The sequence below is a fragment of the Chiloscyllium plagiosum genome, chromosome 26 (genome assembly GCF_004010195.1).
Source record: "Chiloscyllium plagiosum isolate BGI_BamShark_2017 chromosome 26, ASM401019v2, whole genome shotgun sequence".
Taxonomy (NCBI): Eukaryota; Metazoa; Chordata; class Chondrichthyes; order Orectolobiformes; family Hemiscylliidae; genus Chiloscyllium; species Chiloscyllium plagiosum.
In genome coordinates this window covers 3685002-3703683 of record NC_057735.1, presented here as the reverse complement: position 1 = coordinate 3703683, position 18682 = coordinate 3685002, and the positions used below count along the sequence as shown (strand labels likewise).

The 18682-nt window shown below is 44.4% G+C and overlaps 1 protein-coding gene across 2 annotated transcripts in view; it reads left to right on the top strand.

Annotated features, from left to right (window-relative positions):
- Window positions 1-1405: 1405 nt before the first annotated feature.
- Window positions 1406-18682, top strand: part of LOC122563033 (putative helicase MOV-10) — an 88568-nt gene continuing 71291 nt past the window's right edge. For both annotated transcript variants that reach the window (XM_043716360.1, XM_043716359.1), the window contains exons 1-2: window positions 1406-1743; window positions 10329-10428. In XM_043716360.1, the coding sequence (XP_043572295.1) occupies window positions 1607-1743; window positions 10329-10428 (237 nt within the window). In that variant the 5' untranslated portion in view covers window positions 1406-1606. The remainder of the gene's footprint in view (window positions 1744-10328; window positions 10429-18682) is intronic.

Below are 18682 nucleotides of genomic sequence, written 5' to 3'. Positions count from 1 at the left end.
TTCCTCCCACAGTCCAAAGATGTGTAGCTTAGTGGGCGGCACGGTGGCACAGTGGTTAGCACTGCTGCCTCACAGTACCAGAGACCTTGGTTCAATTCCCACCTCAGGCGACTGACTGTGTGGAGTTTGCACGTTCTCCCTGTGTCTGCGTGGGTTTCCTCCGGGTGCTCCAGTTTCCTCCCACAGTCCAAAAGATGTGCAGGTCAGGTGAATTGGCTATGCTAAATTGCCCATAGTGTTAGGTAAGGGGTAAATGTAGGGGTATGGGTGGGTTACGCTTCGGCGGGTCGTTGTGGACTTGTTGGGCCGAAGGGCCTGTTTCCACACTGTAATGTAATGTAATCTAATCTAATCTTAGGTGAATTGGCTATGCTAAATTGCCTGTAGTGTTAGGTGCATTAGTTAGAGGGAAATGGGTCTGGGTGGGTTACTCTTCAGAGGGTCGATGTGGACTTGTTGGGCTGAAGGGCCTGTTTCCACACTGTAGGGAATCTAATCTAAAAACATTCCCTGTCGCTGGGTGAAAATCTTGGAATTCCATCCTGAGTCAACCTACACCACATAGTCTGGAGCAATTCAAAAAGACAGCTCATCACCAACTTCTCAAGAGCAACTAGGGACACGCAATAACTCTTGGCCAGCCACTTCCCACCGGTGTATTTTAAAAAATCCACGAACAGGTTGATGAGAAACACCGTAAAAATGACAACTGTTATGTAAGGGGTTCTGGTGGTAGTGACTCTACCTATGAACCAGGATGCTTGGGACTTGCTGGAGTGGCGTTTAATAACATCTCTCAGCAGGTCAGTTAGGACACTATTTATTGCCAGCGATGACTTGAGGTCTCTCGAACTCTCCAATCCCTGATGCTGATTTGGTTTAATCTCCAAGGGTGTTTCTCAGCTCTCCCTCGCTGGAAGTTTTTTTTAGGATACTGATGAGGTGTAAAATCTAACTGCTGAACAATGCAGGACAATGGCAGGTCATTGATTTAATTTAAGGTTTGCATGGAGAACATTCCAAGGGGTAGTGAATTTTAAAAGAAACAGACAGGAAACTTTCTAGCAGGCTTGGTGTCTGGTAAAAGTTCACAATTTAACAAAATAAGGCTGAAAAGGTCTCGCAGCAGCGAATAATGTCCCTATCTGATTAGGGCCTGTCCCAAGCGCCAGCTTGTCACTAAAACAAAAATTGGGTATTTGCAAGTTGCGTTTCTAGATGGGTAATGTTGCAAATGTTCCGCTAGACTCAATCTCGAATCCCCCGGGTTTGGATCATCTACCACTGACTTGCAATGCAATACACCCTGGCTTTGCATCATATTTGAACCTGGTGTTAAAAAAAAGGTCAAAGTAATTCACTCATTTCCCAAGTGTGAGTGCGATTTGAGAGTAAGTTTCACTTTCGTTTCCAGATATTTTTAAAAATTCGGCTTTCAGAACTTCGGAAACAACCGAGTTGCCTCATATGTTGTCCTCTCTCTGTTGGAAAGCGGCAATTCCCCTTCAAACTTTGAACCCCGCCCCTTGTTTCATTTACTCTGTTTCACTGCAAGGGCGGTGTGTGATCCTTTCAATTAGTGGTCATTTAAAACAAAACAACCGAGATGCCCAAGAAGTTTCGTATCAAAGACATGCGTGAGGTGGGGCTGAAGTTTATAGAATTTTTAAAGGATGCGGAGCAAGAAGAAGTGACCGACAGGGAGATTCTTAAAAGTATTTACAATTCCCAATTTCGGGGCAGGTAATGTGTCGTTTATTTTGTACCAACGAGTCCAGGCGGGGCCGGGCGAAGTTGCTACTTTCCTGGCGACTGTGTATCCAAAATATTGCTACTTTTATTTTGAGATGTTGGGGAGGATTTCTTGAATGTACAACATGCTCGTTCCTGCAGGGTCTGGTTGTTTGATGTTGCTGAAATGCGTTGCTTGGAGTTTACAGCAACATCAGCAACCCAGGCAAGAGTTCAAGGGATTGTTTTTGGTTCGGGAGGGGAGGGTGGGGAATAGCTCTATTGGTTGTTTCTGTGCGAGAGATATTTTGTGGAGGTCGGTTTCTTTGTTTCTTAGAAGGATGTTTGAAATTGGCTAGTGCTAGTGTGCTTCCAATTAAACCTGTTGGACTGTAACCAGGCGTTGTGTGATTTTTAACTTTGTCCCACCCCAGTCTAACACCGGCATCTCCAAATCTTGAAATATGAATGTACTAATGAGAATGGCTGCTGCCTTCAAGGAAGGAGTGGAAATAATTATACAAACTAATTAATTGTTCCTTTTTGAAATGACCCCATCCAGGCCATTCCTCCCTCACTATTCCCCCCCCATTTCATTCCCACTCAACACATGCCTCACTCTATTCCCCCATCCCCTCACTCCATTCCCCCCATGCCAGACATTCTCTAACTCCACCCTGCACTCCAATTTGTACCCAGAGAGAAAAAAATAAGAATAATTCGTAAAGGACACTTTACATTTTGATGTGGAGATGCCAGTATTGGACTGGGGTGTACAAAGTTAAAAATCACACAGCACCAGGTTTTAGATTAGATTCCCTACAGTGTGGAAACAGGCCCTGCGGCCCAACTGGTCCACACTGACCCTCCGAAGGGCAACTCACCCAGTCCCATGCAATTTAGCATGGCCAATTCACCTGACCTGTACATCTTTGGAATGTGGGAGGAAACTGGAGCACCCGGAGGAAACCCATGCAGACACGGGGAGAATGTGCTAACTCCACAGAGACAGTTGCCTGAGGTGGGAATTGAAGCCGGGTCCCTGGTGTTGTGAGGCAGCAGTGCTAACCACTGAGCCACCATGCTGCCCGTTTAGTTGGAAGTTCTAGCTTTTGGAGCACTCCGAAAGCTAGTGCTTTCAAATAAACCTTCAACTGTAACCTGGTGTTGTGATTTTTAACTACTTACATTTTGAGGTTGACTCATACCTCAAAATGGAATTTCAGTATGTTCATTTCTAAGGATAACTGTTTTACTGTTCCATTTGCCCTCGAGGTAAAGTCCTGTAAAACCATAGAAAATTGAATAGGAGTCGGCCATTCAGTCTGTCCGGTCTGCTCTGCTATTTGGTGTGATTGTGGCTCGTCATTCAACTCCATACCTGTTCCCATTTTTCTTCCATATTCTTTGATCCTGTTAGCTCTGCGAAATGTATCTAGCTCATTCTTGGTTCCACTTAAACAGCAATAATATCCTTGCCCAGTAGTGCATTAATTTCCCTTTTAACCAGCAATGCTATCCCACCGTTCCTAAAACAGAATCTCCCTAGATATTCCGTTCCAATTTCTGGTCACTCTGTAGCCACATCTTAATCCCAACTGTGTCATACCTGTTTCCACTTGCTGTGTGACTAATTCATCTACTTTATTGTGAATGCTGTGTGCATAATGGCACAAGGCCATAAGACTGGACTTTGTAACATTCTGAGGTAAAAACAATGACTGCAGATGCTGGAAACCAGATTCTGGATTAGTGGTGCTGGAAGAGAACAGCAGTTCAGGCAGCATCTGAGGAGCAGTAAAATCGACGTTTCAGGCAAAAGCCCTTCATCAGGAATTCCTGATGAAGAGCTTTTGCCCGAAACGTCGATTTCGAAGCTCCTCAGATGCTGCCTGAACTGCTGTGCTCTTCCAGCACCACTAATTAATTTGTGATATTCTGAGTCCATTCGTATTATTTGGCAGCGGCCCTGTATGATCCATGCCCTTGAATTCTCTGCCCATTACTTTTCTTATTTTAATTTTATTTGTTTAACCATTTGTGCAACATTAAACAACATTCCCTGAATTAAAAACCAATTCCTGTTCTTTATAAGGACTTAGTGGGCCAATTGGAACTGAAAATGGGAATAGACCATTCAGCCCTTTATCCTGCTCTGCCTTCAATAAGGTCATGTCTAATATAGTTGTGGCCTCAGCTCTGTTTTCCCATCTGCAGTCCCTATAACCCTTGACTCCCTTGACTATCAAAAATCTATCTATTTCAACCTTGAATTAATTTCAAGACACCTCCTCCATTACTTTATTGGGAAGAGAATCCCATATTCTGAGAAGGAAAACTAAATCTTCTAGTCTCTTCCTTAACAAGACTTCTGATTATTAACAAAAACCCAAGAACTTCAGATGCTGGAAATCTGGGGGACTAAAACACAGGAATTGCTGGGGAAACTCAGACAGGTCTGGCAGCATCTGTAGAGAGAAAGCAGAGTCAATGTTTCCAGATCAGTGACTCATTTTTTTTCTTCAAAACATACACTGGAATCAAAACTTTGACCCTACTTTCTATCCACAAATGCTGCCAGACTAGTGTTTTTTTTCTGATTCTTGAACTGTCTCCCCTAGTTCTAGAAATGCTGCTTACTACTTAAATGGAGCATGATTGCAGAGAGGAATCTGGGGTGTCCTGGTAAATGAATCAAGGACTTACATTATGAAGAAAGGTAAAATCCTCATGAAATCTATCCTACCCAATCCTCTCAGGAACTTGGTTCAATGAGATCATCTCCATTTTTCAAAACCCCAGTGCGAATATCCCCAACCTGTTCAACCTTTCTTCATAATGTAAGTCCTTGATTCAAAATAAAACAAAGATGCCGGAGATCTGAAAGAAACAAATAGGGACATTGCTGGAGAAACTCAGGACTGGGAATATCTGTGGAGAGAAAGGAGAGTCAACATTTCGCGACCAGTGATTTTTTTTTTTCCCTCTCTATCAGAGCAGACACTGGACTCAAAACGTTACTTTGTTCGTCTGTCTCTGTCTGTCCCTCTCTCCCAGTTCTGCTGTTTCTCCAGCAGTTTCTGTTTTTGTAGTAAAACTTCCCAACTTGTATATTTCATTCTCCATTTTTCAAAACCCCAGTGCGAATATCCCCAACCTGTTCAACCTTTCTTCATAATGTAAGTCCTTGATTCAACAATGTTTCATTTTCCTTCAAATCGCTTGCTGTACCTGCAAATTAACGTTCACGTGATTCATTTACCAGGACACCCCAGATTCCTCTCTGCAATCATGCTCCATTTAAGTAGTAAGCAGCATTTCTATTCTTACTGTCAAAATGGCCAAGTTCACATTCATCCATTTTGTACTCTAGGTTTTTGCCTATTCACTTCTCTGCTGTATTGATAGATTTATGGAGAAGCTAGATACGGGGTGAAAGGAACAGAAAGATTCAGATACAGTGGAAGTCTTTGTGGACGAGAAACAACCCTGGTGTGAACCAGTTGGGCTGAGTAGCCTGTTTGTGCAGTAAATGTTATTTACAGATATTTATTTATGCGGTGATTGTCGTGGAAATAGCAATGTCACCTGATTAGTCACTGGGGTTTTTTTAAAAAATTCATTCACAGGATGTGGACATTGCTGGCGAAAAAGCCATCTGGTTCACTGATATCCTTTAAGGGAAAGAAGTCTGCTGTCCTTGACCAGTCAGACCTACATGTGATAACAAATTGCTGCAGATGCTGAAAACTGTACTGAAGACAACAAATGCTGGAGATCACAGTAGGTCAGCCAGTATCTGGAGGTGACTTGGAGATGCTGGTTTTGGGGGTGTACAAAGTTAAAAATCGCACAACACCAGGTTAAGGTCCAACAGGTTTATTTGGAAGCACTAGCTTTCGGAGTGCTGCTTCTTCAGGTGGTTGTGAAGTATAAGATCATAAGATACAGAATTTTTAGCAATATATATATAGTCTCACACAGGGCAGCTCACCCCTTATATGCATTATCTGGGCTGACATGACACCAATTGTTAAAGTTTCACTTTGAGAATGTAAATTTTAAATGTTCTGCGATTTACATGTGAAAGAACTGAAACCAACATATTCATTCTAAAAGATGAGAGACTTAACAAACAATCCCAGTCTTTTTCAACTTTTAATTTCAGTTGCATCACACTGTAAACTTTTTTTATAAATTCTGTGTCTTACGATCTTAACCTCCACAGCCTGATGAAGGAGCAGCACTCCAAAAGCTAGTGCTTCCAAATGAACCTTTTGGACGGTAATCTGGTGTTGTGTGACTTTTTTTTATTATTATATAAACACCATGGAGAGAGAGCAAGCTAACGTTTTGAGTCTAGATGATTCTTCGTCCAAGCTGAAGTGTGGAGGGGACAGCATTCATACAACAGTTTTGGAGGGGGAGTGCTGGGGTAGTGGGTGTAGGGTGGCAGTGAAAAAAAAAATGTTGATAGTTTGGTTTAAGTGATCGGAGATTGAGAATTGCAGAACAGTGAAGTGTCTCCTGCCAGACCAGAAAGGATAGTAAATGGGATGGGTGGGAGGGAGCACAGGACGTGACAGCACGTAAAAGAAAGGGAAGAAATATTCACAATTTAAAGGTGTTGAGTTCTGTATTAAGTCCAGAAGGCTGTAGAGTGCCTAGTCAGACATTTCTTCTTCCCACCCCCTGGATCATGAACCCACATCTGAACATCAAGCCATTGTTGCCAGGACACTCGCTGATTTCTCCTTTAATTCATCTCACTCATTCCTGAAGAAGGGCTCATGCCCGAAATGTCAATTCTCCTGCTCCTTGGATGCTGCCTGACCTGCTGCACTTTTCCAGCAACACATTTTCAGTTCATCTCACTTCTCCCAAGTCAAAGCAGTGCCTGTGGGCACCTGCATGGGTCCAAGTTGTGCCTTCTTTGTTATGGGGTATGTGGAACAATCCTTGCTCCAGTTTTTCACTGACCCCCTACTACAGCACTTTTTACTGTACATTGGCAACGGCTTCAGTGCCACTTCACGCTCCGAGGACCTTGGAAACTTCATTCATTTTGCCTCCAGTACCAAACCCTCTATAACTTCCAAATTGTCCATTTCCGACACTCCCCTTCCATTCCTTGACCTCTGTGTCCATTTCAGGAAATGAACTGCCATCCATTACAAAGCCACTGACTCCCATAGCTGCCTTCCCTACAGCTCGTCACACCCCATGTCAGCAAAGACTCCATCCCATTGTCCCAGTTCCTTCACCTATGTTGTATCTCTTCGGGTGATGCGCCTTCCAAAGCAGCGCTGCTGACATGGCTTGCTTCTTCCATGACCGTGGTTTCCCACCAACTGTGGTTGACAGGGCCCTCGACTGCATCCGGCCTATCACCCATGCTTCCCACCTTGCCCCTTTCCATCACTCATCATCGTGATCAGGTCCCCCTTGTCCTCCCCTTTCATTCCACCAACCTTTTAATTCAAAGGATCATTCTCCATAATTTCCGACAACTCCAACAGGACTCCACGACCAAATATATCTTCGCCTCACTCCCTCATCTGTATTCTGCAGGGATCATTTCCTCAGAGACATCCTAATCCATTCCACAATCGCAAACACCACTCTCCATCTCCAAGGCACCTTCCCATGTAACTGCAGAAGGTGCCTTCCCCTCCTCCCTGCTCACCATCCAGGGGCCTAAACAGTCTGCCCAGGTGAAGCAGCATTTCACCTGTAGCTCCTCCAATCTTGTGTGTTGTATTCACTGCACCCAATGTGGCCTGCTCTACATTGGAGAAGCCTCAGGCGACTGACTGTGTGGAGTTTGCATGTTCTCCCCGTGTCTGCGTGGGTTTCCTCCGGGTGCTCCGGTTTCCTCCCACCATCCAAAGATGTGCAGGGTCAGGTGAATTGGCCATACTAAATTGCCTGTAGTGTTAGGTAATGGTATGGGTGGGTTTCGCTTCGGCGGGTCGGTGTGGACTTGTTGGGCTGAAGTGCCTGTTTCCACACTGTAATCTAATCTAATCTAAATCTAAATCAAACACAGACTGGTGACTGCTGTGTGGAACACGTCCTGTCTGTGCTCAAGCCTGATACCAACCTATCCATAGACGGTCATTTTAACATAGTGTCCTGTTCGCATACCCACATGTGTGTCCTTGGCCTGCTGCAGTGTTCCAGTGAATCACAGCGCAAACTGGAGGAACAGCATCTCTTCTTCAGACTCAGCACTTTACAACCTTTTAGATTTGATGTTGAGTTCAATATCTTTTAAATTGTGAACATGTTTTTCCTTCCTTTCAGCTTGTTATCATGTCCCTCTTCCCCGCAGCACCCCCCCCCCCCCAATCCCATTTACTGTGCTTTCAGTCTGGCAAGAGAGACGCTATCATTTTGCCATTCTCCTATTCCGATCACCTAAACTGAACTATCAACATCTTTTCTTCACAATTCTCCCATTCCGATCACCTAAACTGAACTATCAACATCTTTTCTTCACTGCTACTCTATACCCACTACCCCAGTACTATTGCCACCAGCTCCCCCCCCCCCCCTCCCCCCCCAAATATTATAGCATAAATGCTGTCCCCTTCACATTCATTTCAGCTCTGAAGCAGCGTCTACACTTGAAACGTTAGCTTGCTCTCTTTCTCCGTGGGTGCTGCCTGACCCACTGTGATCTCCAGCACTTGTAGTCTTCAGACCTGCATGTGACTCCAGGCCACAGCAATGTGATGACTCCGAATTGCCCTCTGATATGGCCTGCCAAGCCACTCACTTTAGTTTGGGGTAAGCAATGGCTTTCTTTGTCAGTGATCCACATGTTCTGTGAAAGTTGTTTTAAAATTTATTCTTTATAGCAGTTTGAAAATTTTGTTTGGCTTTGTTCCATAGTCGTTCTTACCTCACCCCTCCTACCTCTTTCTTTTGAGTTGAATACATTCGAGTGGCAAATATTGGCTGATCCGGCACCATTTTGATATTTGATGCCTACTCAGTGAGGTGGTAGTTATGCTCTCGCTCTCTTTCCTCTTTCTGCTGTGTTGTGCTGTTTGCTGTAGTGAGAGGGATCTACTCTGCAAAAACGAGCAGGAAACGGGGAGGCAAATTGACTCCAAATTATGACTAATATGTAAATATAGGTTAGCTCAGGTTGTGTTTACTGTCCACATTAGCTGCAGTCCAAATTCCGTGTACCTTCCACGTTATCTCCCTTTCACTTCATCCATCTGTCGATTGTATTAAATATTGATATGGTTACTACTGCAGTCTCTAAACAGCAGCAACTTGTACTGAAGCATATCTTTAGTGTACTGAGTTAAACATCACAATACCAGGTTATAGTCCAACAGGTTTAATCGGAAGTACTAGCTTTCTGAGCGCTGCTCCTTCATCAGGTAGCGATGGGGCTGAGTCATAAGACACAGAATTTATAGCACAAGATCAAAATGTCATGCAACTGATACGATATATTGAACAGACCTAGTTTTTTGTTCAGTGTAGTGAAGCATTCAAAGTTGCTTCACAGGAGCTTTCCACAACAAAACTAGACTGAGTCACATGTGATGATTATTAAGGTAGGAGAACTCTCCTAAGGTGAGGTTTATTTAATGACATGCCTCAAAGAGGGAAACCTGAAACACCAGTTTTAACAAAAAAAGGAATGGCTTTATTTCATTGTTTTATTATCAGGTCATCCCCAAGGTGCTACACAGACCAAGACGTATTTTTGAAATGTTGTCACTGTTGTGATATAAGAAAGAGGACAACCAATGGGCACATAGCAAGAACTAGGAGAAAGTAAGGACTGCAGATGCTGGAGATCAGAGGCAGGAAAACAAATTTATTTCCCAAAACTATGATTTTAGACATGGGCTTGATCGCAGACACAATAAAAGCAAAAATAGCTGGAGATCAGAGTGAAAAAATATGGTGTTGGAAAAGCACAGCAGGTCAGGCAGCATCCGAGGAGCAGGAGAGTCGACGTTTTGGGCATAAGCCCGTCATCAGGATGTTTGTGAACAGCAGTACAGACACAAGTTGTTTTTGTCAACAAGTGGGCAATAGATAGGAGCCCCCATGAGGTCCTGTGGTGAACTGTACCCCAATTTTAATGTAATGCTCCTGTAAGAGTTCCTAGACTAGTAATCCAAAGTCCAGTATGAATTATCTGAGGACGTGGGTTTGGATCCCGCCAGGGGACATGGTGAGATTTGTATTCATTAAAATACAATGGCCATGTAATCACTGTCAAATGTCCTTTTAAGCTGTCCTTCCCTGGTCTGGCCTGCATGTGACTGCAAACACAGCAATGTGGTTGACCCTGAACTGTCCCCAAATGACTGAATGAGCTGCCCTGTGCAGGGGCATTAAAGAACAGGCAACAAATGCTGACCCCGCAGACGATGCTCATGTCCCAGGAGTGAAGGAAAGAAAAAAAAAACCCCGTTGGTTTTGAAACTGGCAAAGTGAAGGATTGGACAGGCTGTTCATAAAGCCTTCCAATTGTGTGAGCATTTCCAGCTCAGTGAGCTCACATTCCCCCCTCCTCCTTAAAGCAGCCTTTGATTATTTTTTGTTTCTTTCTGTCGTAGGAATGGTGTCCTAAGTGTCAATTTCTCGAGTGTACTTTATGCACTCAGTCGAACAGGGAAGGCCCGGGTGACTGGTGGCAAGATCTATTTTAACTCTCAGGTATGTTGTTGCCCACACTCCACACTGAAACTGGCAATGATGTTATACCGACATGTCAGAGCTCTCTCTCGTCTGTCTGATTGACTACTATCCTGCCAATATGACACTTCCTCAATCCTGAAGAATAGTCATACTGTACTCAAAATGTTAACTGTTTCTCTCTCCATGGATACTGCCAGACCTGCTGAATTTCTGTTTATCCTACCTTTCAAAAGATCCAAAGGAGGATAAAAATTCCTGGCAGATTTGGTGGGGAAGACAGGAATAAACATAAAATGTGGAAATGTGAGACCTCCTGCCACATTTGCAATGGGACAAACAGCTTGTTAACTAACGTGGCCATTTGGGAATCATGGGATTGGGTGGCAGAGTTTCCTCGTGGTTGTTGCAGAGGGCGGGTGCTGATGGGACTGTCAAGCTTGAGAATGGATTGTCCTGACTATGATCACTCCATCCCACAGAGTGAACGGAGTGTGAAGTGGGCATTTGACAAAGCCTCCAGTCAAGTTCCTGAGTTGTGTTGCCAACTGTGTGTCCAAGACTGCAGTAATGCACAATATTGATAGTATAGGAAATCCCCCACACACCCGCTGCTCCCAACTCAGCTGTCGGTGTTAGTAGCATTGTTGCATTTCTGTTTTGTAAATTCAGAGAGTGTGCCTGTTTCTCTCTCTCTCTCTCTCTAGAGATGGCCCTGAGCAATGAATTGTCATGAACTAGTTTGATGCAACTGTGTGAATGTATTGGGAGGGTACAGCCCCAACTGCAGATGTCGACAGGCTGGAGTGATACAGGGCAGCTTGGGCGCACGGGCATCTTGAAAGGAAGGAGATCATTATCCCCCTGCTCCAGTACAGGGACCCCACCCCCCAAAGAGAGTTTAGGAGAAACTAGTAACACCGGAGTTATCTCTCTGCTTTTCCCAGCCCATATCAGGTTGTAGTTAAATGATCTGCACCATGTTTGTGTAGGTGGAAACCTTTGGGGGAAAAGCCAATCTGTTGTTGGAATTATTGCTACTCTCTGTTCAGTGTAACATGAAGATTTAATTGTGTCTTGGTTCACTAAATACATGAGAATGTTGAGATAAAGTGAATCAAGGGCACAGTTGTTATGCTCCAAGCTGCAGTCTTTGATTTATGTTAGCAATTGCAGGTGCAGAGTCTCCACTGTAAAAAGCAACAAATACGTTTTCAGATGTTGTTCCCTATTTCACCCTCTACAACACCGCTTGGATTTTTCACACTGCTTTTAAGATTGTAAATAATCCTGGGTGCCTTTTGAAGGATTCTTGATCAGTTTGATGCTGACTGGTAGCTAAATGCTTGGCTAAAGGAGGTGTTTTTAAGAAGCCTCTAAAGGAGGAGAGAGGTAATTCTTGGGCTTAGGGCTGGGGCAGCTGAAGACGCAATTGTCAATGGTGGGGCAGTTTAAAATCAGAGATGCGCGATAGATTGAAACCCGACGAGCGATGGTGCCTTGGAGGAGGTTGCACAGGTCGTGTTAACGGGGCTTGGGGGACCAAGCCGTGGAGTGATTCGAAAGCAAAGGGCGAGGCTTCTAAAATCAAGGAGATTCTGGTCTGTGAGCCAGCGTAGGTTGAACAAGCACAGGGGTGATGGGTGAATGCTCCTTATCTGTTTGAATACAGCAGCAGAGTGCATAACTTGTGTCAAATAGTGACAGCTGGCTAGGAAGGATTTGGTACCAAACCCCTAAAGATGAAATGTCTATCATTTGTGTAATGTGGTTCCATCAAAATGCAAAATACCATCAGTCACTGTTAAATAATCTAATTAAATATATTTTTCACATTTAATTATTTATAATGTTTTTGGATTATTATTATTATTATTATTATTATTATTTTATGCACAGACTTATTTTAGGGCATGTTGTTGAAATCCATTCTGAGGGTGTGGTGTTACTGATAATGTTATCCTCAATGACTCACTCTTGGCTGTCCTTTTGAGAAGGTGGTGACAAATTGCCTTCCATGTGATAAACGTACTCCCACAATGCAGTTAGACAGGAATTTTATCCGAGTGAGGCATTCGAAAGGGCATTGGATGATTATTTGGGTAAAAATGATGTGCAGGAATATCAGGGAGGGGCAAAGCAGGAGATTGGCACAAGATAATAGAACTGATGCAGGAACAACGGACAGCATGGTGGTCTTCTACACCATAACAATTCTGTGATGATTGGAGTAGGTGCTATGTGCCCAGGTGGGAATGGACAGGAAACATGTTGAGTTGCTGCTCCCAGCAACCGCTGCCTTTACACTCCTAAATGGGAGTTGCTGTAAGTTTAGAAGATATTCTCAAAGGAGCCTCGGAAACGTGCATGCAGCGTGTTTGTACATGGTCCATTCTGCAACAGTGCCCTGCTGATGGAGTGAGCAAGTATTTAATGTACTGTATAAGGTGTCAGTCAAGCTTTCTCTTGGGTGGTATGGAATTTCCTGACTATACAAGTCCAGGCAATATTCCAGCAATGGCCTCTCTCTTGTTAGGGGTAGAAACTCCGGCAAGCCTGAAGGTAAGGCACTTTCTGCAGAATAGTCAGTGATGGACTTCTGTCTGCTTCTGATCTTGGTAACACCTGGAGAACTGACTAATGTAATGGATGTTGGAAGAATCTGGTTTGGTTCTCTGTGGTAATGGTCATTGTCTGCCACTTCTGCCCCACTTATCAGTCCAAAGCTGAATGTTATACAGGTCTTGCTGTGTACGATGCTAATAATAACAACAGCAAGAAAGATGATCAAGCCTGGAACAGTTGATTAATCCCCAGAACTGCACTCGTACGCCCACTGAGTAAGCAGTTGTGGGCAACATCCGTTTCAAGTGTGCACTCGTCCCTTTTAAGGAGATGGAGAGGTTGACTCATTCAACTGTTCTGTTTTCATGTTAACTTTGCGAAAATAAGCAGCCACCTCTTATCGTTTGGTTCTGAGGGTGCCTGCCTGTTGTTTAATTAAATTTTAAGGAGGTTAATAACAAGATGTGCCTTGGTGTGAGGCTGTTCTCAGAACTCAAAGAAAGATTAAACAAAATGCTGGGTTTCTCCCTTTTCAGTCAAGGACACCGAAATGATAATTGACGTGGGCACACAAACAGGAACTGAGCAAGACAGGCCAAAGAATTTGTGTTCACGGTTTCAGGTATTTTCAAACCAACCTGTTCAGAGCTGTAATTGCACACCTCTGGAGCAGGTGAGACGTGACCCTGAACCTCCTGGGTCACTGGTAGGGACACTACCATGCACTACCAACTCCTTCTTTTTAAAAAGTTGTCCTTGCCAATCCTGGGCTGCAGCATTGTGAAACTGACAGCTTCTTTTCAATGCCGCTCACATGTTAACGGTTTCAGCTTTCTATACTTGGTCGTTTTCACTGCATCACCTTAACAGGGGCACTCTGGGGTACCGTATCCCTGTGTAACTTGTCACAGCCCCTACATCTACCTCTTCTCTGTCCTGACTAAATAATGCAAGAAGCCTATATATAAAACATGGAGAATAATGTTTCCTGCACACTGCTACATCCTGTCTGCAGGCAGATATTATGTTAACAAACCGTGTGCCAGCCTTCTCGTGGAGTCAGTGTTCAATTGACTAACCAGAACAAAACGTAATAAATTATTCTCCCTCCTTTGAAGCTTGCTCGTCAAGATCCACACTTTTTTTGGTTGTTTTTGACTAACAGCAGGGTTGGTTGCAATTGTCTTTTACCTGCTCATCCAACTGATCACCTGAGCAGAGAAAAAATTGACATGATGCTTCAGATAGAAAGTTTAGATGTCTCTGCGCTAAAGATTTGTTGAGTTTTGATGATTTAAACCACTAAATTCAGTTGTTCTTGTAGCTCAGTGTCAGTTGTTCCACCATCATTAAGGGTGTGTCTGCATGAGGGGCATGGATAGGGTAAATAGACAAGGATTTACCTGGTTGGGGGGGGTTTGTATGGTCTGAGGAAGTGGTGGAGGTTGGTACAAATACAACATTTTAAAAGGCAATTGGGTGGATAAATGAATAGGAAGGGTTTAGAGGGGTATGGGCCAAGTGCTGCAAATGGGACTAGATTAATTCAAGGTATTCGGTCAGCATGGATGAGTTGGACAGAAGGGTCTCTTTCCACACTGTACATCTCTCTGCCTCTATGCTTTCAGAGTCTCCATTGTCTTCACCCACTTGTTGTTTTCCCTCCTGCATTAATTTTGCTGAGCTAATCTCCGAAAGTGGGAGACCCAGCAGTTTCACCAGGTGAACATCCAGATTAGGAGCTGAGGAAGGTCATTTGCTCTACTCAGTAAGGCTATGGCTGATCTGGTTTGTTCCAGACTCCATGTTCCCGTCTAACCTAATAACTTTTGATTCCCTTGCCTTGAAATCTGTCTGCCTACTCCTTACACTGCCACCTGAGGCAGAGATTCAAAATTGTATAAAGTTCAGAGAGGGAAAAAAATATTTCTTTCAGCTGTGATAACCCCTCATCCTTTCTAACATGGAGAGTCAAAAAACATTATTTTCCTCCTATGTTCTTCCTTTGTCTAGAGAGAGAGAGAGCGAGAGTGTACAGTGGATATTTACAAGAATGCTGCCAGAGTTTGCAAAATGTAGCAATGGAGAAAGATTAGCTCGGTTAAGGTTAGTTTCCCTAGATGAGCGATTGATAGACTTAATTGAAGAGCATAAAATACTGAGGGGCTTGGATAGAGTGACCGACCTGTTTTCCTTGAGTGCAGGGGTCCACCAGCAGGGGTCACCAAGTTAAACTACACAGTAGACGGATGAGAGGAGACAGAGTGGAGGCAGAGACTTGCCGCTTGCTCAGCTGCAGAGCTTAATGTCTGAAAGTGAAACCACACACCAGCAATATGTGGATGGTAAGGCCTCCACTTTCAATCCCTCGCTCCTGGCTCAGAGCCGATTTCAGCCAGGGCATTGGACAATACTGCAATCAATTTAATAAACAAATAGAAACTTTTTTCCAGGTTCCTTAATCTGGGGAACCCTGCTGAAAAATGTACAATTAGTACTGCTGAAGATATGGTTTCTCCTGGGTTGTGAAGACTCTCTCCCTCACTCTCTCCCTCACTCTCTCCCTCACTCATTCACTGTTTGTGTACAGATAAAGAACAGCTGCAGGATTGATGTCAACCTTGCCTGAGTCACGAGCGCCGTTGTCTTTGTCGGGCTTTTGTGGGTTGTGACTGATTTGCCAAGATTGGGAGCTGAATATCCAAGGATATACATCTATCGAAAAGATAGGTAGATGGGTACAGGGGGTGAGGTTGCCTTATTAAGAAATGAAATTTCCTCCATTGTAAGAAATGAAGTAGGGTCAGATGGTGTAGAATCAATATTGATAGAATTGAGGAACCACAAAAGTTTTTTTTTAAAAAATAAAAAAATTGGAGTTTATATACAGGCCTCCAAATAGTGGTCGGGAACTGGGGCTCATGATACTCCAGGAGATAGGAAAGGCAAAGTTGCAGTGATCATGGGAGGATTTCAAAATGCAGGTGGACTGGGAAGATCAGGTTGGTTGTGGATTGCAAGAAAAGGAATTTGTGGAATACCTACCAGACTTTTTTTTTTGGAGCAGCTTGTGGTGGAGTCCCTGGGGAACAGGCAAAACTGGATTTACTGTTGTGCAATGAGGCAGACTTGATAAGGGAGCTTAAGGTGAAGGGACCCTCAGAAGGCAGTGATCATATGATTAAATTTATGCTGCAATTTGAGGGGGAGAAGACAGAATCAGAGGTAACAGTATTACAGCTGAATAAAGGCAACTACAGAAGCACGAGGGAGGAGCTGGGTAGAATTGACTTGGAGAGGACCCTACCAGGAGAGACCGTGGAACAGCAATGGCAGAAGTTTCTTGGAATAATTCAGGAGGCCCAACAGAGATTCATCCCAAGGGAAAAAAACAGCATGATACAGGAAGGAAGAGGTAACCATGGCCAACGAGGGAAGTCAGGGATAGCAGGAAATTAAAAGCGAAAGCATATAATGTGGTGAAGGGCAGGGGGAAACCAGAAGTTTGTGAAGCTTACCAAGACCAACAGAGGACAATAAAGAATGAAATAAGGAGGGAGAAGATTTAAATGAGGGTAAGCTAGACAGCAATATAAAGGAAGATTGTACAAGTTTCATTAGATATATAAGATAAAAGTGGGCATTGGACTTCTGGAAAATGACACTGGAGAGATCCTAGTTGGGCACAAGGTACTGGCTGAGGAACTCTATAATGTCTTCACAGTGGAAAACACAAGTAATATCTCAAACCTTCAAGAGAGTGAGGGGCGGAGCTGAGTATGGTGGCTACCACAGGAGAAGGTGCTAGACAAACTGAAGAATGGCCTGAAGGTGGATAAATAAACTGGGCCAGATGGACTAGACCCCAGAGTTCTAAGGGAGAGAGCTGAAAAGATAGTGGAGATCTTACAGGAATCAGTAGAGTCCGGGAAGGCCCCAGAGGCCTGGAAAATCACTAATGCAACTTCCCTGTTTAAAAAAGGAGTACGGCAAAAAATGGAAAATTTACAGGCCAATTAGCCTAATTTAGGTCATGAGTAAGATTTTGAAGTATGTTATAATGGATGAGATTTCTGAATACTTGGGAGTGTATGGTAAAATAGGGCAAAGTCAGCATGGTTTCATTAAAGGGAGGTCATGCCTGACAAACCTGCTGGAATTTTTGAGGAAGTAACAAACACGTTAGACAAAGGAGATCCAATGGACGTTAACACCCTGGACTTCAAAGCGGCCTTTGATAATGTGCCGAACAGGAGGCGACTGAGTAAGGTAAGAGCCCACGGTATCAGAGGCAAGGTGCTAGCATGGATAGAAGCTTGGCTGTCTGGCAGAGAGTGGGGATAAAAGGGTCCATCTCAGGATGGCATCGGTGACAAGTGGTGTTCCACAAGGCTCAGTGTTGAGATCACAACTTTTCACTTTATACATTAACGATCGAGGTGAAGGAACTGGGCTAAGTTTGCTGAGATAGGTAGAGGGACAGGTAGCATTGAGGAGGTAGGGAGGCTGCAGAAGGATTTGGACAGGTTAGGAGAGTGGGCACAGAAGTGGCAGATGGAGTACAGCATGCTGAAAGTATGAGGTCATGCTTTTTTACAGGTCAAAATTAAAAATCACACAACACCAGGTTATGGTCCAACTTTTTTTATTTCAAATATACTTTATTCATAAAAATTGATCTGTACAGTTGGTTATGCCATACACACAAACATTTACATAGAACAGAATTTATTATTTTTATATACAGGTCTGTACACTTATCAATTATATGCCCATATATTTAGCTGAGGCGTCAGCGGAGCCCAAATGACTGTGTGGGCCCCCTGGTCTTCTTAGGCAGGCAGATGTTACAGATGTTAGGCAGGCAGGTGGTCTTTCCCCACTGCGCCTTGGCGGCAGCTGCCCCAAGCTTCAGCGCATCCCTCAACACATAGTCCTGGACCTTGGAATGTGCCAGTCTGCAACACTCAGTCGGGATCAACTCCTTCAGCTGGAAGATCAACAGGTTTCGGACCGCCCAGAGAGCGTCCTTCACCGAGCTGATGATCCTCCAGGCACAATTGATGTTTGTCTCGGTGTGCGTCCTGGGGAACAGACCGTAGAGTACGGAGTCCCGCGTCACGGCGCTGCTCGGGACGAACCTTGACAAACATCACTACATTCCTCTCCAGACTTCCTCTGCGTAGGCACATTCCAGAAGGAGGTGTGTGACAGTCTTGTCCCCTCCGCAGCCGCTTCGAGGACAGCGTGTGGTGCGGCTGAGTGTCCGGGCGTGCATAAAGGATCTCACAGGCAGAGCCCTTCTCACCACCAGCCAAGCCATGTCTTGGTGCTTGTTGGAAAGTTCTGGCGATGAGGCATTCTGCCAAATGGCTTTGACAGTCTGCTCAGGGAACCGCTCGACAGGATCCGCCCTCTCCTTTTCCCGAAGGGTCCCAAGGACACTACGTGCTGACCACTTCCTAATCGACTTGTGGTCAAAGGTGTTTTTCTTCACAAACTTCTCCACGAAGGACAGGTGATACGGAACGGTCCAACTACACAGAGCGTTCCGCGGCAGCGAGGCCAGACCCATCCTTCGCAACACCGGGGACAGGTAGAACCTCAGTACATAGTGACACTTGGTGTTTGCGTACCGGGGATCCACGCACAGCTTGATGCAGCCACACACAAAGGTAGCCATCAGGGTGAGGGTGGCATTGGGCGTGTT